General features: G+C 38.9%; 1 protein-coding gene across 1 annotated transcript; it reads left to right on the top strand.

Annotated features, from left to right (window-relative positions):
- The first annotated feature begins 9,425 nt into the window (after positions 1–9,425).
- PTPN7 (protein tyrosine phosphatase non-receptor type 7) lies at positions 9,426–21,887 on the top strand. Its single transcript, XM_083360374.1, has 9 exons — positions 9,426–9,556; positions 13,340–13,523; positions 14,235–14,319; positions 16,230–16,306; positions 16,398–16,535; positions 17,775–17,885; positions 18,793–18,950; positions 19,265–19,378; positions 20,834–21,887. Exons 1-9 carry the CDS (start codon positions 9,471–9,473, stop codon positions 20,925–20,927), a joined length of 1,047 nt encoding a protein of 348 aa, XP_083216500.1. The 5' UTR covers positions 9,426–9,470; the 3' UTR covers positions 20,928–21,887.
- Positions 21,888–23,586: the final 1,699 nt, after the last annotated feature.

Here is a 23,586-nt window from a genome sequence, read left to right on the forward strand (position 1 = left end):
CTCGGCGGCTTTCGATACCATCGACCATGGTATCCTGCTGCATCGTCTCAGGGGATTGGGAGTGGGAGGCACGGTTCTTCGGTGGTTCTCCTCCTATCTCCTGGGACGTTTGCAGTCGGTGTTGGCAGGGGGGCAGAGATCGACCCCTAGGTCTCTCGTTTGTGGAGTTCCTCAGGGGTCGGTCCTCTCGCCTCTCCTGTTCAACATCTATATGAAACCACTGGGTGAGATCATTCATGGTTTTGGAGTTGGGTATCATCAATATGCCGATGATACCCAACTTTTCATTTCGACCCCAAACCACCCCAGTGATGCCCTCGCTGTGATGTCCCGTTGCCTGGAGGCGGTTCGGGTCTGGATGGGGAGGAACAGACTTCAACTCAACCCTGACAAGACCGAGTGGCTGTACATTCCGGCATCCCGGGACATTCAAAATGTTCCATCGCTTTCTGTGGGGGGTGAGTTTTTACCCCCCGTGGATAGGGCTCGCAACTTGGGAGTCCTCCTAGATTCACGGCTTACCTTAGAAGACCACATAGTAGCCGTGACTAGGGGGGCTTTCGCTCAGGTTCACCTGGTGCGTCAGTTGCGGCCCTATATGGACCAGGATGCCCTGTGTACGGTCACTCATGCGCTCGTGACCTCTTGTCTTGACTATTGCAATGCTCTCTACATGGGGCTTCCCTTGAAGACCACTCGGAGGCTCCAACTGGTACAGAATGCGGCCGCGAGAGTTGTCTTGGGAGTTTCCCGGTACTCCCATGTTACACCTTTGCTCCACGGGCTGCATTGGCTACCAGTTGTCTTCCGGGTGAGGTTCAAGGTCTTGGTGATGGTTTTTAAGTCCTTACATGGCATGGGTCCGGAATACCTTGGGGACCACCTGCTGCCGGCGTCGACTCCCCTCCGCCCCGTGCGTTCCCACAGAGAAGGCCTCCTCGGGGTGCCTCTGGTCAGAGAATGCCGGCTGGTGGCCCCCAGGGGGAGGGCCTTCTCTGTGGACGCCCCTCAACTGCCGGTTGAGCTCTGGTTGGCACCGGATCTCTGCTCCTTCCGGCGCGGGTTAAAGACCCATTTATTTGAACAAGCTGGCCTGGCCTGATGGGGAGTTAACTTAGGGTTTTAATATTTGTATATTTTTACTGTTTTACTTGGGCAATAATTTATTTTTTTCTTAACTTTTGTATTTCTGTATTTTTATTATATGCCCTGTTCACCGCCCTGAGTCCTTCGGGAGAAGGGCGGTATAAAAATTTAATAAACTAAACTAAACTATAAACTATTTTGAAGTGGCTCTGTGTGGCTTATAGCATAAAAAATATTAATCAAGTATTAATGTTCCAATCCAATAAAATAATAATACAAACAAAAAAAATCATTGTCACAAGATGGAGAAGGAGGGAGTAGGGGAGAAGGTGGGATTAATTCTTAATCAACTACCTCAAGAAGAGCCCCCATAGCAATCTTGATGGGAAAGAAAAAAACTGAAGCTGAATAAGATAGAGTTGTTATTTGTATGTTGGGTGTCTTTGCTAATACTTGTGCTAAAACTCCTGGTCAGATTGGGCAAGTTACCGATGAAGCAGGAGGTGCCTGACTTGGGGATCCTTCTAGAAATATGGCTCCTACTTGAAAAGCAAGTGGAGGCCATGGCTAGAAGGAAAAGATTTGCCTGGTTCTATCTGATGCTCCAGTTACAACTTTTTCTGGGGCAGGAGGACATGGCTACAGTAACTCTCACTCACCCTCATTACCTGCTGGTTGGTCAATTGCAGTGCACTTTACATGGGGTTGTCTTTAAAGACTACTTGGAGACTATGGCAGGTCCAGAAAATGGCAAGCTGTATATTTACTAGCTTTAGGTGTTGGAAGTATGTAATACATAATGGATTCTGTGGGCTCCACATTGGTTGGCAGTTGGTTTCTGGGTATAGTTTAAAATGCTGGTGTTAAGAAGCTCTTCATGACTTGGTGTTTGGGAAATTGCTGTTCAACCAGAACTTAAACGTCTCACTAGATCTTGTAAGGAGAAGCTTTTAATAGCCCTTCCAAGGGAGATCAAGCTAGCCCCTTTCCTGCTAATCTAGGAAAATATTGATATATAAGTTATAACTATCCCTTTGGTGGTTTGGCAGACTTCTACATTGGTCTCCCCACTCCATCTCTAAATCTCTATTTTCTGGTCCAGATAGATATATTTTCTCTTTTGTGCAGTTGGCTTCTATGCAAGTGAGCATAAGTGATCCAATATTGCATTTGACTTCAGTCTTCTGGTTTGATTCCATACATTCACACTAAGCAATCCACATTTGTGCAATTGGTATATTGAAATCCATTCCCTTGATTTTTCTTTTTAAAGCAAGCTGAAATTAGGAGCTTCTGCTCTGACTGACCAAACTCAGAAATGATCCCAGGAACAATAAAGGTCCCAAGACAGTTTCTTGCAAAGGTTTTCTTTATCAAAAGGCTTGCAAAGGCTAGCAGCAGACAAAACAAACATTTTTCAGCCACTTCCTTTTTTAATCTCCTGTGCTCTTTCTGTCTTTTTCATCTATTATGCAAATTTCAGTTCCTGTTACTGATAATTATAATCCAAACTCAAAGGGAGGTTAGATTTCTCTTTCCCTTCACCCCTTACAAAGAATCTGGGTCTATAAATGTGTGTGCACATTATATTTGATTATTGTGTTGTTGGTTAATGCTATAGGAACACTGCAAACCAATCAATTTCTATATTGCAGCATTTGGATTTTAGAAGAAAGCTCTTTTCAAATCCAACCTGCAGGCAGTTTAAATGTGACTCATTTGTTTAATATTAAGATAATTAGGAAGTCAAAGTTTCATGTATTAAGTAATATTAGAAATGTTCAGCTATTTCTTAAAAGTAAACCTTCTAAGAGATTGGAGAGCAGATTCCCAGAATGTGAAAATGCCGGTTTATGCTCCATGCAGCATTTCCAAAAGAAATAAGAGGTTCTCCAAGAGCTTATTTTTAGTTTTCATGAATCATCACTATGTTTTTTGTTTTTCACGAATCATCACTTTTGTGAAAAAGAATGCTCCTATTCTTCTCACACTTCAGTCCAAACAATACAATTTCATTTGCAGAAAACAAACCCCTATTTTTAAATCAATTTATTCACGCAGCTTAGGCTGCAGTGTGAAATTGCCCTTAGTCTAGTGCAGGGGTAGGCAACCTTGGCTCTTTTATGACTCGTGGACTTCAACTCCCAGAATTCCATGCTGGCTCAGGAATTCTGGGAGTTGAAGTCCACGAGTCATAAAAGAGCCAAGGTTGCCTACCTCTGGTCTAGTGTAATGGTTCAACACTGCATATCAGTTTCCCTAGATACATACTGATAGGGAACAATGGAAATTGTGCTGTAATGAGCTTGGAGAATGTCAGGTTAGGGGAGACAGAGTGTTTCTGCTTACAAAATATCTTGGGATCAATTTAGACCACCCCAATAATTCAAATTCTGGGCAGTATATAAATAAGAACAATCACACCAGAGTTATTGTGAAATTTTCTGCAGGGGGTCAAAGTTAAGTCAAGATGGCAACTATGTAATCAAGGCCTTACCCATTTTAATATGTGTCATTTGTGAGATATATTAAAAAGGGGATGGCTTAGTGACATGGTTGCAACTGCCATCTTGACTTTTTTGACACCCAATCATTATTTTGAGAAAAGCTCAGTTCTGAAAATACTCAATTTGGGATGCCATTTAAAAAAACAAATGTCACAAGCATGTTGTAGACAAGAAGGCAAAGAATGTATGTTTAAAAGTCCCAAACATAAATTCATCCTATTGGACAATAAATTAAATTGGGCTATGTGGGATTTGTTTGTTGATAAATATATAATAAAAGAATTGCAGCCATAATCTGAGAGTTTGCAACATATTCATGCAAGGATATCTAATATTCAGCTAATATTGCAAGTAGCAATGTAAACATACATTTGTATACTTTTTTTTAATGGACTATTACTAAAACAACATGACAAAAACATGGCTGTACGTTGGGCTCATTTGTGTCCCCCATTCTGGCCAAACTCTACACAGAAGCCCTAAACCCCTTCACAGGAATTCTACCCGCTCACTGGTATAGGCAGGGCTTTTTTTCCTCATAGAACGCTCAGAACGGAGTTCCGGCACCTTTTTTGGATGGAACCTTGTAGGGTAGGCAAGGCGGGTTGTATGACATGTGTGAGCTCCAGCACCTTTTTCTTTTACAAAAAAAGCACTGGGTATAGGTATGTGGACGATACTTGGATCAAGACCAAAACACAGGAATTGGAAGCATTCAACAAACATATCAACTTAGTGGACAGATACATCAAATTCATCCATGAAGATGTTAAGGAAAATAGTCTAGCCTTCCTGGACTGTGCTGTATAGATTAAGGAAGACAGAAACCTTAACACTGAAATTTACAGAAAACCCACTCACACGGATTAATATTTACATTTTGATTCACACCACCCACTGGAGCACAAAATGGGAGTTACCAGAACCCTACACCGCAGAGCTGAAGGCCTGCCTACCAGCAAAGAAGAAAAAGAAAGAAAAGAAATAAAGCACATCAGGGAAGCACCCAGAACATGTAGCTATCCCAAGTGGGCCTTCATCAAATCTCAAAAAAGACCTAGCAGGAGCTCCTCTGTAACAGATGAAGAAAGCAATAAACGAAGCAATGTAATTCCATACGTTGCAGGAATATTGGAAAAGCTCAGGAGGATCTTCAACCAACACAACATATGTGCACATTTCAAACCCAAGAATACACTAAGGGAGAAGCTTGTCCACCCCAAGGATAAAGCACCCAGACACAAACTGAGCAAAGTGGTATATGCTGTACAATACAGTGAGCCATGTGCAAAGGTGGACATAGGGGAAACAAATTCATAAATGCATGGCACAACATAGGAGAACAAACCCATCAGGACAAGAGTCAGCAGCCCATCTGCATTTAAAGGACAAAGGCCACTCTTTTGAAGATAGCAAAGTCCACATTTTGGACAGAGAGGACCACTGGTTTGAAAGAGGGATCAAAGAGGCCATCTATGTCAAAACTGAACTGCCCTCTCTCAACAGAGGGGGAGGGATCTGACATCATCTATCTCCATCATCTCTTGTTGCGAGTGAAGAAGGAGAGTGCAAAACTTTGGTTGAAACTAAACATTAAGAAAACCAAGATCATGGCATCTGGCCCTCTCAATTCCTGGCAAATAGATGGGGAAGAAATGGAGGTAGTGACAGATTTTATTTTCCTGGACTCCAAGATCACTGCAGATGGGGACTGTAGCCAAGAAATTAAAAGACGCTTGCTCCTGGGGAGGAAAGCCATGGCAAATCTAGACAGCACACTAAAAAGCAGAAACATCACCCTGTCAACAAAAGTGTGTATAGTCAAGGCTATGGTCTTCCCAGTTGCAATGTATGGCAGTGAAAGCTGGACCATAAGAAAGGCTGAGCGCCAAAGAATTGAAGCCTTTGAACTATGGTGCTGGAGAAGACTCCTGCGAGTCCCTTGGACTGCAAGGTGATCAAACCGGTCAGTCCTAGAGGAGATCAACCCTGACTGCTCTTTAGAAGGCCAGATCCTGAAGCTAAAACTCAAATACTTTGGCCACCTAATGAGAAGGAAGGACTCACTGGAGAAGAGCCTAATGCTGGGAAAGATTGAGGGCAATAGAAGAAGGGGACGACAGAGAATGAGGTGGCTGGATGGAGTCACTGAAGCAGTAGGCGTGAGCTTAAATGGACTCCAGAAGATGGTAGAGGACAGGAAGGCCTGGAGGAACATTGTCCATAGGGTCGTGATGGGTCGGACACGACTTCGCAACTAACAACAACAACATCTCCATCATCTATTTCAACAGTTCCAAGAAGGCTCCACACCCATTTGCACTATTCAGGTGACCCTGGAGGCACAGATAAGCCTCCAGGTAGCTTTAACAACTTGCTAAAAGAATGCAAATGAACAGCTGTCTGCAGGAGTATAAATCTTTCCATTCCCAACTATCTGGTCAGAGCTGAAGAAGCTTCTTGGGTGAGAAGCGAAACATCTTCAAAGAGAAACAAGAAGGTCCAGTTGCCTTATGAAAAAGCATCTTTGTGATAATTGTGACCTGGATGACTGAGAATCTTCATAGACAGACTTTTATTAAACTCTTTCAAAGAGTGAGTTTGTGGCATATCATCAAATGAATTTTAAAACAGCAAGCACGTTAGCATTTTCAAATACAGAAAATATTGTATTTGTTGACTCAGCAGAAAGTCATCAATTAAAATACAAGAAAATAAACAAGAGAACTAGCAGCAGGGGTAGAAAGCTCCCCTTTTCCATCCTCCTCAGTGTTCAGCATGGAAGAAAATTTAACATACTCTTAATTCTCATATAATTCTGGCTTTAGTTGCTAATAGCACTGGTATGCATATCAAACAAAACTACTCATTAAGGATGTATGGACACTGACTTCTCTTAGTAGATCCTCTTTTTTAAATACTGTTCAGTGCATTTATAACAAAATCCCAAAATTTGGACATTTTTTTCCAGTTTGAGCTTTTCATTGTTAGGTAAAACAAATGATTTTTATTTTACCAAGTAGCATTTTGATAATTTCCTAGCTATGAGCTAGATATTTCCAGTCTCTATTCAAAAATGTAAGGGGAACAGTCATGTCATCAGGAATCAGTTTAAATGATTCCTGCCCAAAGTCTTAATATATGTTATATGATTAAATATGTCCATTTCAATCACCATTACAAAACACATTTAATTTTAGTTGTATGTTTAATTTGAAGAATACCATATTACCAGCATGGAATTTATTAATCTGCCTATAAACTGACATTTTGGAATTAAAAACTGACATTTTTTTAATCTCTGTAAAAAGTATTTATGCAGATTGAAAACTTCTTCATTATGTCACTTAGCTGTATATAAAGAAATTTCACCCAGGGATGTAATATCTCTTCATACAAATTCCAAAGCCAAAGCTTTGTGAACTCACATTCACAATTCGTGTTTTTTAAATTCAAATTTTAAGAGGTCAAAGAGAATCTTTCCATAATTTTAAACATACTGTGGTCTATAACACCCACAGAATAAAATACAATAAAAAATAGAATAGTCTTTTCACATTTTAAATTTACAAAACAAGTAGTTTCCCCTTTTCTCAAGTCACAATTAAGGAAGGGCTTTCCAAAATTCGCCTGTTTCTTTTTGAGTCTTTCTGTATTGTTAAAGTTGCACTCAAGGTAGCTGCATAAAATTTCATTTTACAGAAGTTAATCTTCTATATGAAAATTGTTTGGAATATAGTCCTCTCTTTGAAGCCATTATCTGTTTGAATGGCTGTCAGTTTCTGGGTGAAGATAACAATTCTCAATGGAAGCAAAGCTCTTGAAATTGTCCATCAACAGAAAATTTAGCAGGCACAGCTGACGTTATTCTTACAGATAAAATTGCCACAGAGCAAAAGATCACCATATTTCTCTTACAAGCAAAGGATATTTTAAGAGAATCTTTGGATAGTATGATTTGATTGTTTTGTGGTTCAAGCCACTGCTTTCTGATGCACATTGCCTCGTCCTTCAAATCTGCATCTATCACTTGACACTTTTTGAATTCTAGAATTATGTCTATAATTCAGCATTAGCTTCATAGGTACTGTTTCAATTACTCTGATGGTTTTTGTTTTCGTTCCTAGCCACTTAAAGTTACACAGGAGGTTTTCCTGGAATCTTTCATTAAATTTCATTTGAAGATTGTTCATGTTTACTATATATTCAAAATGGGTTGCAAACATTAATATCACTTCTGGCAGGAAAGATTCCCCAAAATTTTATACAATCCTCTTTAAAAAATATTGTTTGATATATTTTCCAGCACATTTATCAGCTGAATATTTTTTGCCAATGTTCTTTTTTAAGAGCTATAGCTTGTTGAAATGCCTATGCTTCATTGCTTACAGTAGAAAGAGACCTCCTAATAATCATCTGCAACAGATGTGCATTGTGGTATTTTCCAACTGAAACTGTATTGCCCGATTGCAATACTGTGTAATAGAGCACATGGACTTCCTTTGCAATTACTGTGCTTAAATAATTGTATGTAGAGTTTTTTTGTTTTTGCCTTTTTTTTTGGTTTAATTTATTTATTGCCCCACTGCATTTTTAAGTTATCTAGCTCAGTCTTCTCCGGCATGCTATTTTGCAGATCTGTTCAAAAACCAGTTGAAATATTCTCAAGTGATCACATGGAGAACGTTTTTATACTAAAAAAATACTATGGTTTTAAAATTGCTCCTACAAATATAAATATTCAGGGAATTAAACCTATGATAAAGGGTAGAGGGAGGATTTCAGCAGGGAGCTATTACTGCAGACTTCACAAGAATTATATGATTATGAAATCACGCTCACTAAAATTGCTGCTTCCTATTATATCACAAAGCTCAGTAGCTCATAGTCATGGATTTGTATTTTTGTCAATAGAGTGGATTTATATTCTAGACTGCAATAAGCATACAAAGTGAATTACTACATTCTTGGTTGTAAAAATAAAAGAAATATCTGATCGTTCTAAAGCAAAACAGGTAGGGTCTAACCATTCAGGCAGCCTTGCAAAAAAGCTCATCAGGAAGCTGAAGGTATCTGTGGAAGTAACTATGAAGTTGTGGCCAGAATGTGTGTGGGCGGCTGTAAGGGTGGAGCAAGAGGAGGAAGTGTCAAAGAGCAACCACCAGCCTCAGAGATAAAGAATTTCCTGTATTCACTTTCTTTTCACTCTGCATGTACATCTCCTAGAGCCAACAGACCCTGGTTGAAACCCTAGAGATGACGAAGTTACTGGCAGCATGAGGTGAGAGAGGAATTTACGGGAAAGGACAAGCAGGGGAGAAAAATATCAGTTTAAGGGAATCATTTCTTGGGAATATGAAGATGGGGAACAAAGCTGCAAAATATGGGGCAACCTCCCCCCCTCGCATAATATTCTCCCAAACCTCATATATCTGGAGCAAAGAATGAGTGAAGGGTCTCTTCTAATCAGTGAATATGCAACAGCCTCAAGGAGTACCCATTTTATGCAGGTGGCATTGGATTTTCCCCAAACAAGTTTGTTGGACCGAGTTGCATATTTCTCTCTCCCTTTGGCATTTTCAACATTTTTCAAGCACACCAAGCTAATTGGCATCTTCTGAACAAGGCTCTGTTGTGTCTGATTTAAATGGGGCTGGCCGTACCTGGGTTTTGTGTGTTGGATGATAGAAAGATGTTGAAGCTTTTAGTGATGATCAGTTTCCTTGAATGTTTTCTAGGCGCTTTCTTGGGGACATGGATTCATCGAGCTGCATTCTTTCTGTGCTTACTGGTCTTTCTTACCTAAGTTCAACAAATCCTTGCTAGCAGATCCCAGTCCTGGCCTGTTCAGCATGTCTGAGAAATCATAGTTTCTGCATGCTGCAGAAGCAAACAAGGCGGAGAATGGACAAGGCTACCCACAGCAATCAGGAAGTTAAGAAACATGTGCGCCTGCAAGATCGGTGAGTCAGTGCTACTCCAAATTTCATGCATAGACTCTGAGTTTCTAGTGGTAGGTTAAGCACTATGCTGGTTCTAATAGACAAAATTATGTTCTCCAACACTCTGCATAGCTTTGCTGAATTTGGCTACACTAGCTGGGATTCATAGGAATTGTAAATACAGAGCATAAAGCTGAGAATGCTGACTAAATAGATTAAAATGGATGCAGGTAGTCCTCAATTTATGACTGGTCACTTAGAAACCATTCAAAGTTACAATGGATCCTGAAAATGGGACTTACGATCGGTTTTGAACATCCATCTTCCCCCCCTCTAGTCACATGACCACATTTTGGGCACTTGGCAACCAGCTTGCATTGATTTATGATGTTTTTGATAGAAACTGGCATTTACTTTTGGTTTCCATCAAAACTGGCCCTATAGTGAACAATCAGTTTGCTTAGCGATTGTAGTGTTCATTTTACAACCGAGTGCTCACTTAATGACTGCCACAAAAAAGGTCATGTGTCCGATCTAGTCATATGGTGACCTGCTTTATGACTCATGACGTATGGCAAAAATTGTGAACTTAATTATATTTATAAGTTGAGAACTACCTGACCATTTAGGAAAGAAGGCTGTCATAGAGTTAATTCAAAGTGTACAAAGTTATACTAACAAACCAGATGCTTCACTATGGTTTGTTAAATAGGTCTCAATTAGCTAATTTCATACATACTACTAAGCATGTGAACTTCAGTGGCTAATTTACACATTGAATGTAAATTAACATATTAAAACCACAGTTTCCATAAGTAGCTTAATCAAGATCAAATGGCATTCAACAGTATGTGCTTCTATTTGTGGTGAGATACAGTTTTTTTTATTTTGCATTGTTTTAATCTAGCACTCTATTGGCATAACTTGGCTTGACATGGGCTCTTCAGGTCTGTGGTCCCAATACCTCTGTAGACAAAGTCCTGTGGACCTGCTGCTTATTTAAGTATAGCTTCAGTGCTGTGATTGACTTAGATTCTCTTCTTTCCATTGAAGTTGATGGTAATCTTCCATTGAATATTAGATGAATTATTGTTGATCATTAATGAACACAGTAATTGAAACTTCATTCCTGGCAACCAATCTGATTAGGTGGGGTAGCTAATCATTCTGAAGGAGATAATGCAACAAAGGCACAAATATCTGGGTGCTGATGACACCCAGTTCTACTGCCCCCACCATCTGTAAAGACACAGCTAAAACCCTTGAATACTAACTAATGTTAGGTTGAATGAGTGAGTAGAAGCTAAAATTACATCCAGATATTCTAGAAGTGAGAAGCTGTGTTGGTAAGGAGGAAATTGTTTGGCGAACAGAAGTGAAGCCTATTCTGGATAAGACTGTACTCCTCAGACATAGCAGCTTTAGGGTTTGAGAGTTTTCTTTGACTTCCCAACTATTACTGTATTGTATTTGCAGTTCAGAAGCATGTTAGCACAACTGTGGCTGATGTGCTACTGAGCCAGTTTGTGTGGTGGTTAAGGTGCTGGAGTAAAAACCAGGAGACTCTGAGTCATAGTTCTGCTTTAGGAGAGCTGGCTGGTGACTTTGGGCTAGTCACTCTTTCTCAGCCCAACCCACTTCACATGCCTGTTGTGTGGAAAATAGGAGGAGGAAGGAATATTATGTATGTTCACCACCTTGAGTTTCTTATAAAATGTAATAAAGGAAATAATTTTAAAAATCTAAAAAATAATTAAAAAATAAAATATAACTCCTGAGCAGAACTGTTAGTAGTTAGCCATGTCTTAGCTACTTAATTACTCTAACAGTTTCTACAGGGGGCTTCCTGGAAAATTGTCCAGAAATTGCAGCTGGTGAAATATATACTATTGTATTGTTAACTATAGGAATTATAAGATGTCTGTACTGAAAAATTGTTACTGTTAACAGTTAAAACATTAATCACCTTAAGGGCTGTCATGATGAACGGGGCTAGTTATTTCAATCAGCAGCAGAGGTCTTTTCAAAATGCGCCTGCTGCCACAAGCTCTGTCTGATAGATGAGAGAAGACCTTCTCTTGCATGGCTCCTATCTGTGCAAAGCCCTCCCCATAGTGGTGCATTTAACTTCTTACTCTTTCAGTGTTTAGAAAATGTCAAAACTCCAAGAAAATGTCAAAACTGTATCTTTTTGTTTAAACTAGTTTTTTCTATCCTATGCTAATATATGGCCACCCGTGCAGACATTCTAGGTTTGAGGGAACAAGAAACCCTTGGAGGTTTTAATGATTTACTAGACTACACTTGTAGGGACATGGTGGCTCAGTGGGTTAGGACGCTGAGCTTGTCGATCAGAAGGTCGGCAGTTTGGCGGGTCGAATCCCGAGTGCTGCGTAACAGAGTGAGCGCCTGTTACTCGTCCCAGCTTCTGCCAACCTAGCAGTTCAAAAGCACGTAAAAAAATGCAAGTAGAAAAATAGGGACCACTACGGTGGGATGGTAACAGCGTTCCGTGCGCCTTTGGTGTCTAGTCATGCTGGCCACATGACCACGGAGATGTCCTCGGACAAGCGCTGGCTCTTCGGCTTTGAAACAGAGATGAGCACCGGCCCCTAGAGTCGGAAACAACTAGCACGCATGTGCAGGGGAACCTTTACCTTTACCTTTAGACTACACTTGGTTGTTGCAATTCTCCCCGCTACTGTCCAGCTACTGTGAACTCTTTAATCTCCTTGACCATTTTTGTATAGTTGCCAGATGCACCAGATACTTGACTGGCACTGACTGAGGTTGTTCTGACATACTGACATACTTGCTGAGAAACTCTGTCCCTCTCCTGGGGGATTCCAAAGGAATAATATTCTTGCTTAGGATCATTGCAATATTGCTGAAGCAGCAACATGACAAAGGTAGAATTTTTCTTTAATCTCTGAGGGTAGATGAATGAGTTAGATTCCAGGTTTTGTTGTTCAGAAGAAAGAGTCTTTTGTAGTGGAGATTCAACAAGATAAGAGATATCAAAGGAATCAAAGACATCTTAAGATGCCTTAAGGTAGTTGCATTTCCCAGAATTGGCACAGAAAGGCCAGAAGATAGAGTCCAAAACAAACAATTCCTGCAAATATAATTTATTTGAAGGCCAGACAACTCATATAGTTTCCGCATAAACATAAAGTGGGCAATAGTGAAGCCATTGCATCAATTTGAAATAACCAGGCCAGGATTAAGCCACTGCAGTATGAGATGCTGAGCATGCAAATCAGAAGCTTGCTGCAAATATTTTCTGCAGACAGACTTAGAGTGGCTCTTCTGGCAAAGCATTAAAGCCAGCCAAAACAGAGGTCCAATGGTGGCAATTGGAGTTTGCTTTCCAATTGATAGTGATGTGGGATGGGAAGGGAAGAGAAGGCAGGTTTTCTGCCAACTGTTGCTCTGAAACTACCTGACATTACAGGGTATGCAGGCAGCAACCCTAAACTGCCCCATTGTTGAGTCATGGTAAGTGATGTGGGAGCAGTGCTTCTCATACTGACATACTTTCCTCCTGTCTTAGGAGGAAAGTAAATGGATGTGGTTTATAGAGATAGGGCTGAATATTGATTCAGGTCAAATTATTCTGATAACAACTCCTCTTATTTATTGGTAAAAATACATCTCTACTCATTCAGAAAATAACTACTTGCCATATTTTTGTGATATTCAGCACGACAACCTCATTTTGTCAGCAGAGACACTCTGTTGCTATAGCATAGGCTGCTTTCTTTAGTTTAATGGTTTGTAACTTCAGGCTTCTTTGTCTTGCAGAAGGGGTTCCAGTGTGTCACTGGTGTTGGACATGAGTTCTCTGAGCAACACTGAACCCATTGTGCAAATCTCCACTCCTAGAGATGTCACAGTACAGTTTTTGAACACTGCCAGTCATGTCCTAACACAGAAGATGCTACAGCAATGGAGCTGCAATCTGGAAGAGCTTCAAGAGGAGTTTGCGGTGAGATTCTCAAAACTGCCTACCAACTGCCTGATTTGATTCCAGGTCAAACACCTCTAATACCTTAGTTCCCTCCATCATGTATTGCATGTAGGGCAGATAAGAGTTTCCCCTGCAGGAATGCTCATTATATCAAAAACCAATTACCACTTAATAACTAATTACCAATTACCACTTAGTAAGTAAGTAATATAAAGCAAAGTGCCTTTAAGCCAAGGGAATTGTAGGAAAAGGAAATACTGGATTGAACTGCAATGGATATAAAAAGTAAAATATTAAAAAAATCACAGAAGAGAATCAGCTGCTTAAGGTTTCTTCGTCCCAGTACACAGTAAACATCACTATCTAGCTATGCTAAGCTGAGAATCTGAATGGGCTTTTTTGGGTCCCTGCCTACTTTTTCCAGTGGAACTCCGGCATGCCATTCAGACACCAAGTTTGACTTTGAATATCACTATCCTGATTCAGACTGATGCTGAATTAGTATAGGATCCAGCTGGTCATGGTTCTTAGTTAGCAGCATCTGAGCAGAGCAGTAATTCTAAGTTATACTTTCCCCCCCATCTTTTTCTGCTGAGCTCGCCTTGCTGGGAAGGTAGGATTGGGAAATTGCCTACTTGAAATGATAAAAGGCACTGATGATATTTTTCCAACTCTCTGAGTACTACTCAAAAAGGAAATCAATTCAGCAATTCCTCTTCTCCTTAATAGAAAATCCCCTCAAACTTCATCAATCCAGAAGAACTCAACATTCCTGGTCGAGCAGCAAAGGATAGATACAAATCCATCCTACCAAGTATGTTTACTTTGTAATTGTCTTTGAACAGCGAAAAATTGGGATTGGGAAAGGAAAACAAAGAGTTTTGGCTCTAGATTTATATTGCATAACATACCACAGAGCTTGCCTTCTGCAACATTGGCAGACCCTTGTTTTCAGTAGGATCTCCTGTCAAGTCTCTTGAGGATGCATGACTCAAAGTCTGAAGTTGTCATTAATATCAGCAGGGAACACAGCTGACAGCTGATGTTTTTATGACCAGGTGATAAAATTCCTATTTTAGCTTTCAGAAAATAGTTTTCAGTCCACTGAGTAAAATGACACAAAGCATATCTTCAGCGGGATAGGCATTTGGAGATCCCTGAGGGGGTCAATATATCATACTGGGTGGGAAGTCTGGAATGTTAGTCCAAACACTTCTGGAGCATGCTCAGTTGGACAATTGATTGTAGAGTACTGAACTGGAGAAACTTGCCACACATGGAACATCACTGTAGAACATGAAATAGTTGCAAAGGGTACTTCTGGATGGAGGACTCCTAGAGTTACCAGTTAAGTTAATTAAGTTAATTTCCATTCCTTGGGTATGAAATATCAAAGAAATGTTGGGGAAACATAGAGAGATTTTAAGGAATAAAAGACAATATATTCAAGGGATCCAGTAGAATTTCATGAATGAGAGAATGATTGTGCAATAAACATTTCATTGGAAATTGGAAGCACAATTTCTTTCTAGTGGGATATCTCAATGAAAAGAAAAGGAAAGAAAAGGTTAATCCCATCTAGGATGCCTTGAATTTTTCATTAGAATGGTAAAAATTGAAATATAGGTATAATAAAGCAATACCTTTCATATTCAAATATTTTTGAACTTTGTGGGCTACTTTTGACCATGTTGTAGCTTCTTCCCTTTCAGTTACAGGGGATCAAAAATTATTTATTGTTCCGAGAAGCATTGAAACTGTTATAAATTGTGGAAAAGCTGATCCATTCCAGAAATTTTGAACTTGTGCTCCCATTGTCACCAGGCTTACCTGGGTGGAAATTATGTGAAGTAAAACCCAAGATACCTGGCAAGTTGGGGAAGGCTGCTTTTAAAGCTGTGGTGTGATAAAATGCAAAATGTCCTCCACGTACATAAGAATTTCTTGATGATGCTACCACCCTTGCACAAGACTGTAAAGAATATAATTTATTGCTAAATAAGATGAATAAAAAGGGACGCGGTGGCTCAGTGGGTTAGGACGCTGAGCTTGTCGATCGGAAGGTCGGCAGTTTGGCGGGTCGAATCCCAAGTGCCGCGTAGCAGAGTGAGCGCCTGTTACTCATCCCAGCTTCTGCCAACCTAGCAGTTCGAAAGCACGTAAAAATGCAAGTAGAAAAATAGGGACCACTACGGTGGGAAGGTAACAGCATTCCGTGCACCTTTGGCATCTAGTCATGCCGGCCACATGACCACGGAGATGTCCTCGGACAAGTGCTGGCTCTTTGGCTTTGAAACGGAGATGAGCACCGGCCCCTAGAGTCGGAAACGACTAGCATGCATGTGCGGGGGAACCTTTACCTTTACCTTAAGATGAATAAAAATTTGTTGTGGGATGTATATTGCTCCAGGTTTAGGAGAAATAAAATAATATAACTATAAAAGCTCAAGGCATCAGGGAAAAAAACTATTGGTTCAGCTAGGCATTTAACTAGTGGACTTTTTGTTTTTGTCATCCTTGTTTTAAAATCTCTTTTATACTCCTATTTTGAGATTATAGCTGTACATTTATAATGAAAAGTGGGTGAAATAAGGGCCCAAAACCAAAATGACAGGAAGCCAGGAAGGTTTCAAAACCACTTTTCTGTGAAATAGTTTCGCCCAACTGATAGTAAATGCTATATTAAGACCTTAGTTATCTCACCAAACTAAAATATTCCTCTAGATCCCCAGAGTCGTGTCTGTCTCAGGAGAGTCAACAGCCAAGAAGAGGAGTCTTACATAAATGCAAATTACATCCGGGTGAGCCAGTGAATTATCTAGAGGTGAGAATAACAAAGATGTGGCTCCAGTGTCTCTTGTTCACAGTTGTTATTTCTCTCACGTTGTCCAGGGTTATGCTAGCCAGAAGAAGGCCTATATAGCCACACAGGGGCCCATGCTAAATACAGTCAATGACTTCTGGACAATGGTGTGGCAAGAAGAAACTCCACTCATAATTATGCTCACCAAACTCAAAGAAAAGAAAGAGGTATTGTTGTATAGATGTATATCAATTCTGATTAACAAGAGATTTCAAAGTTTCCAGTGTTTGTCCTGGGTTCTGTGTCCTTCAGAAGAGATTTCTGGAGATCAGAGCCATTGCTATAGTATAACATCTGTACACAGTCATTTGCAAGTTAGCAAAATATTCAGAAGCCTAATAAAGGACAGCCACCTATAGCCATAGTAATATTGTGGCATACTGTGGCTATTCTAAAGGAACAGATAATGCTATTAGATTTTCCGCAAGATTTCTGTTCAAGATTTGTGACATTCTGGATTATTTTCTTCCCATGAAGTAACAAGGCTATCTTTACTTTTTAAAAATGAAATTAAATGAATTGAATGAAATGCTTATACACTATCTTTTAACTCAGAGATCCTGAAACTCCAGTCCAGGTCAAATTTGCCTCATTGAGTGTCCCCTTCTGTCTTGTGAGCTTACAAAGCAGTCCTTCTGACCCTCTAAAGCTCCACTCTTTGCAAACCCTCACAGATAAGCTGCCATTTCAAAGTCTTAGCCACATTTTGAAGCTGCTTTCCTACTGTTTTTCTCTTTTCCCAGTGCTTTGCTATATCTTAGTTTTCAGCTAATGACATCTAGGGCTACAAAGCACTCTGGACATTCTATAGTGGTTTTCCTTGACAGCTTGAAGATACCTCTGGATGAAGTTTTTAAAGGTGTTGGGTGAGATTGCGGGAAGGAGTTTTGGTATCCCCTACTGATGTGCAGGAAGGTTGCTTATTGTTAAACCTATTGCTTATTGCTTAACTTATTGCTAAACAAGGGCCCTGCGTGTGCCCTTGTTTAGAAATAAAAACAAGAAAGGGGTTTATCATCTGGCAAATGTGCAGAACTTGTGGCCTTATTATTTCTGGAAGCTTTGTTAGCCAGCACAAATCCCTCCAGACCTAATGAATATAAATGCAGTGGCAAGGGAGTATTAATAGCTACATCTCAAGTGTATTTTGTAACTGTTAAGATTTTCCTAAGCCTTTTTTTTCCATAAGGAAGCTTTAGAAAATGCATTGAAAACTCACAAGTGGGGTTCCTGAGCCTTAGCAAGCTTGCTATTGTTTGCTTTGTAGAACCACTCCTGCAGCCCATTTACTATGGGGGAATAGATCAGTGAATGTTGGTTCTAATTTCCTCTTTTCTTTGGGGATTTAGAGTCAGCCACTTGGTTGATATATTTATGAATGAGGATCCCTGCCTTTATAATTTCAGAAATGTATCTGTTACTGGCCTGAAGGAGAAGCATCCTATGGATCATTTAGAATTCAAATCCAAGACATTTGGGAATGTGATGACTACACCATTCGTAGCTTTTCTCTGCAGGTATTAATTTCTTATTTATGAAGGCAAGAGCTCTGGCAAAATGATTTTTCTGTACAGTTCACCCTTCCCTCCAAATCTCTATGCAAGTACTGTCAAAACCTGCTCCTTAAGTTAAACTGCTATACATTTTCTTTTTCTTAAGAAGCCATTTATTTTTCATGATTTTTCATGATTGTTGCTTTGGGCTTTGTTACTTTTATTATATTTTTTTCTAGTTTAAAAATACTGTTCAATTGGGATTTCTATTATTCTTGTAACAAAGTGGGATTTTATGTTTCTGTGTAAGATATAAAGTATACCAAAATAAAGCAGTACAGACTTTACTTGTTTACTATTTCAGCTAATCAGCCACATTTTCCAGAAAAATTAATCTCCTGTCTACTGAAAATGGATAGTTCTCATTTGATGGCTCTTTTTTAAAAATGTGTTTATAGATTTTATTTTTCTAATTTTCTCCATGCCTGGATGTTTTTCAACCAGGTTCCCTTTGGCTCCTTTCTGTATGCAGATGTTACCATTTTGGCTGTATAAAAAATTCCTTAGCGTATATGAATAGGCCTGGCCACAAAATATTGCAATCTGAATTATTTCTGTTTAATTTTCTACTTGTAGACAGAACATTCCCTTTCATTTAACCTCTCATTTAATTTTCATTCCACCTATAATTATCAATGACCATTTCATTTGGCATTTCATTGTCTCACTTAGTTGTCATGAGGCTGCTGTGAGGAAGGGAGTTATTTTTCCCTCAGGACTTTTGTCTCCTTAAAGATGTTTGTATAGCTGTAAGTTTTGGAATTCCATCAAGTACCCTGATACTTTCTGTCTTGGACAGATGCAGCCACATTTATGTGCATATTTGAAAGAGCAAAAGTAATGCTATCTTCTATTTCATCATGATTCTTAGTTCAGAGATGAATGTCGCACTGTGAAACACATTGTCTTCTCATCCTGGCCAGACCAGAGGACACCAGAATCAGCCAAGATGCTCTTGCATTTGATTCTTGAAGTGGATAAAATTCTGAAGGCTGCCCAAAACAAAGGACCAGTTGTTGTGCACTGTAGGTGAGAAATTCTTCTTGTAGCTCCAGTATTGGACGATGCCCAAGGATGCTGGTTTTGAAGATATATTTGAAATCTCCATTCTAAAATGATGTAGCTGCAGATCTAGCAAACACGCCTCTCTGTAAAATTCTGTACTTATAGACAGTGGTGAAACTGGCAAAGTGTATTTTCCAGAAGCCTCTAGGTTTTGGTGTATAAGAGATGGAATTCAGCAAACCTACTTGATTGGAAGGTGATAGACAGATATATTTCTGCAACTTTCTCTCTCATAGCCCCAAAGATGCAATATGACTTGAAATTGTTGTTCTATTTAGTGCCGGCATTGGGCGGACAGGCTGCTTTATTGCTACTCAGATTGGATGCCAGCAACTAAAGGACAAAGGAGAAGTAGATATTTTGGGGATTGTCTGCCAGCTACGTATAGACAGGTATGGATGAAGTGTGGTATATAGTTCTGAGACTATTTTATGAAAAACTGAAGTGGTCTCTAGTGGCCCTCTGTTGTGGCCATCTAGCTTATCTTTTTGTTTTGTTCATATAGTATCCACTTAACAATATTCTCTAACCAAGTCAAATGTTTTGATTATCATGCTATAGTAAAGCTATGGTGTTTCCCAATGCTGATAATTTGATATGAAAGTAATTAAATTAGTTGGTTTAGTATTCGAGCAAAATCACAGCAATCATTAATGCTTTAGTAACAAGACAGTTTATGGTGAGATATGTATCCCAGGTATGTTTGTAGGAAGCATAATAGGGATGGCACCTGTTCACTAAATACACAGAAGTAAGCTTGATCCCTAAACAAATCAGATCCCACTTTGTGTACCTCAACTTAAGATCTGTATTTGTCTCATTCTGCATCGGTCACCACATACACAGAGGCACCAACCAAATTATACCCAGTAATAAATTGATTTCTGTATTGTTACAATAGATTTAATCTCCAATTCTATATAGTCTTGTGATAAATCAAGTAACCTACCAAACCCCGTTACAGTTATTTCAATGTAACACTTGTGGTAAAGTGTTATACCCAGATTGCTGTACCTTTAAATGTGATAAAAGCATGTATGACAATGTAAGTACATTATTAGTGCTACTTGTAGTGTGCTTCCAGACATCATGGAGCAAAATGTACTACGCAGTGCCAAGAGAAATATATGCAAATCTTTATATATCTTTAATTCTTCATTGGGACATGGCTATAGGTTAAGAACCCAGCCAGACATTCAAGTGTTAATTAAAAGGTTTGTGTTATTTATCAACTTCAGTATCTAAGTAAATATTGTCTATGGCATGAATAAAAAACATGCAAGAAACAACAGAAAATAAACTACAACATCTATAAACAGTATATGAGCAATATGACTTTACAAGCAATATGGCGAATATAGCCTATCCGATAAGATTTTTTAAAGATAGTTCCCAATGCCTTATATATAATACAAATGGATCATGTCAACTCTTTAGTTTGCTCTTCCAGGGATTATTAAAAGCTATATCTAAGTGACACTCATATTCATATTAATAAGCTTTGAATGAAAGATGATTTTGACCTGATAAAAATTCTCAACAATTAATTTAAAGACTCTTACCAGTATTTACTAATGCTATTTTAGTTTGATTTAAGAAGTTTTAAAGGTCTTCATAGTTTTCAGTCTTTATTAATTAACCTGTAGATATTACATTTTACAATTTTTTGAACAGGCATTTGCAATTGAATTGTTTTGCAAAGTATATGTAATTCTCTGCCTACTTTGTAAGCTGTTCTGCTATGGTCTGCAAAGATTGTAAATGATCTAAGATTCCCACTGTTTGCAAAACAAATGTATTGTTCTTCCCAGTGCCTGTACATTTAGATAGATTTTTTTGCATTGCAGAGGTGGAATGATACAAACCAGTGAACAGTACCAGTTTGTCCATCATACACTTGCTATGTATGCCTCACAGCTTCCCGAGTTCACAGACAACTAATCCATCATGCTGTGATAGCAAGAGGAACTGTTTATATCTTGACACTTTGCTTGGAGAGCCTTTTTCTGATAGCAAGATAACGAAGTATTTATATTTCAATCACTTGAAATACATAGCTCAAACAAGAACTGTTTGGTTGTTGGTTTTATATAAAAGGAATTTAGGTGGATGTAGAATTTTAATTTCATTTTTTAATGTTTTGAACTTCCTGTGTAAGTTTTGTAAACATAATATTCATTTCAAATCCATTAAAAATACTGTTGTGTTAAACACACACACACACACACACACACACACTCAGCTGTACATCTCAATCCTGGACTGACCAGGTCACGTTGTCAAGATCTTTACCCAGTGTCTGGAGGCTGTGGAAATTCTGGATGGGAAGCAAAAGGCTCAAGCTTGATCCTGACAATGATGAGTGGTTATGGGTTTGGGTCCTTGAGACAGTGACATGAATCTTTAGTCATGAGTAAGCTTGGACTTTTCCATTCAGAACTGATACACAATATGGAGGTATTTTTAGATTCACATCTCCTACTTAAGGAGCAGATAGCAGTTATGGCTAAAAAGGCCTTTGCATAAATCTATCTTGTGTGCTAATTATAATCCTACCTGAACCAGATGGTCATTCAGATAGTCACTCTGTCATCTCACATGACTCTTGTAATGCAGTCTACATAGGGCTGCCCTTGAAAAACACTCAGAAATTGCAACTGGTCCAGAATGCACCACTATGAGCAATTATGGATGTGTCACATGATGACTGTGATATCATATCACAATTCACGGTGTTGGTTATCCTATAAGTCTATTAAAAAGTGTTATGTAATGAAATTAAGAAATATGGTTTCTTGGTCACAGCACCTGCTCTCTGGAACTACATTTCCCCTGAGACTTGTTTGGCCCTCACCCCGTCTGAGTTCAAAGAAACCCTTAAAATCTGATTCTTTTCCAAGGCCTTGGGTTATACTGGATTGTAGGACTTGTGGTTTTATTATTTTAGAATGAACCGTCTTCCTTTCTTCAGATGTTTGTGATTTTATTTATTTTTTATAATATTTCATTAATACATGCTGTCCAGAGTCGCTATGGAGTTAGGAAGCCTCATAAATTGAATTAATTAGTTTGTATTCAGTCATGACATACAGCCTGATTTAAACAAGGTATTTTAAACGAGAAAGTGAGACAGAGGCGATCACATTTAAAAATATGTAACTTAAAAAATATTCAATCAGTCTGTAAGCATTAACACACAATAGGTTAGCTGAGTGTATTGGCTTGCTAGTGTTATGTTCAAATGGATGAATATATAAAATAAACATATTTTATATACCTAGGATATAAAATGGAAAATATACTGTAATATATTTTTTCCACTCAGAGTTTTGTATAAATTAGATTTTTTTATTTTTTTTTATTTTAATTCCATTTATATCCCGCCCTTCTCCGAAGACTCAGGGCGGCTTACAAGCTTAGCAGTAGCCTTCATTCTATGTATATGCCTGCTCATATGCCAGTCCTAGAGGAGATCAACCCTGACTGCTCTTTAGAAGGCCAGATCCTGAAGCTAAAACTCAAATACTTTGGCCACCTAATGAGAAGGAAGGACTCACTGGAGAAGAGGCTAATGCTGGGAAAGATTGAGGGCAATAGAAGAAGGGGACGACAGAGAATGAGGTGGCTGGATGGAGTCACTGAAGCAGTAGGCGTGAGCTTAAATGGACTCCAGAAGATGGTAGAGGACAGGAAGGCCTGGAGGAACATTGTCCATAGGGTCGCGATGGGTCGGACACGACTTCGCAACTAACAACAACAACAAACTAACTAACTACATAGGGCTAAAATACATAGGAAGTTACCTTAAAATAAGCACATCTACTAGTCTACTTTGCTCAGCATTGGTGATATTATCTCAAATGTGGATACCAACTTTCCCAGCCATATTTTCAGGTGTCTGATAAAATCCACAATAACATTACAGGTCATATTGTCATGTGGATGTCGCAGATTACAGTACTGTATATAGTCTGTGTCATTTGCACAGCAATATCATATGTGAATAATACCACTCACACTTATTGTCAAGCCTAGCTATATCTGGAAGGCTTATGCGTAGAGAATAAATGTTCTACCTCTGAATTGCAGTTTTATTATGTTTTCTCTCACTGAAGAAAAAAGGAAACCATGTTTGCTAAAAGAACAAAGTTGTGCTGTATCCTTCCTAATCTTTTCCCACCAAGGCTAGTGATCTCCTTATAATAAATATTTTGCATGCATGATTCTTTAACATTCCAGTTTAAAGCATAAAAATGTAGTCACTGACTTCTCTTTATTTCTACTCTGATCTTTATTTGAAGAAAGTACTAAGGAAATTATCCTCTAACCTCATCAAACTGGAGAGTAATCAGAAAAGACATCTCAATTAATTGTGATTGAAATACTTCCTTACCATTTTTGCATGTGTTTTCCTGAAGCTTATCTTAAAATGAAGCTGTGTGTTTTCAACAGTAAGAATTCATATGCCTTTGGAAATGAATTTTTAATCTTATTTTTGAATCTAGGAGCAGTTATACAAAACAGTGGTTATCTCATGCTAATCATGCATAAAAGCAGGGCGTTTCTACATACCTTACTGCTTAGAGAAGATATTATTTAT

Source organism: Vipera ursinii, assembly GCF_947247035.1.
Source record: "Vipera ursinii genome assembly, chromosome: 3".
In the NCBI taxonomy this organism is placed as follows: Eukaryota; Metazoa; Chordata; class Lepidosauria; order Squamata; family Viperidae; genus Vipera; species Vipera ursinii.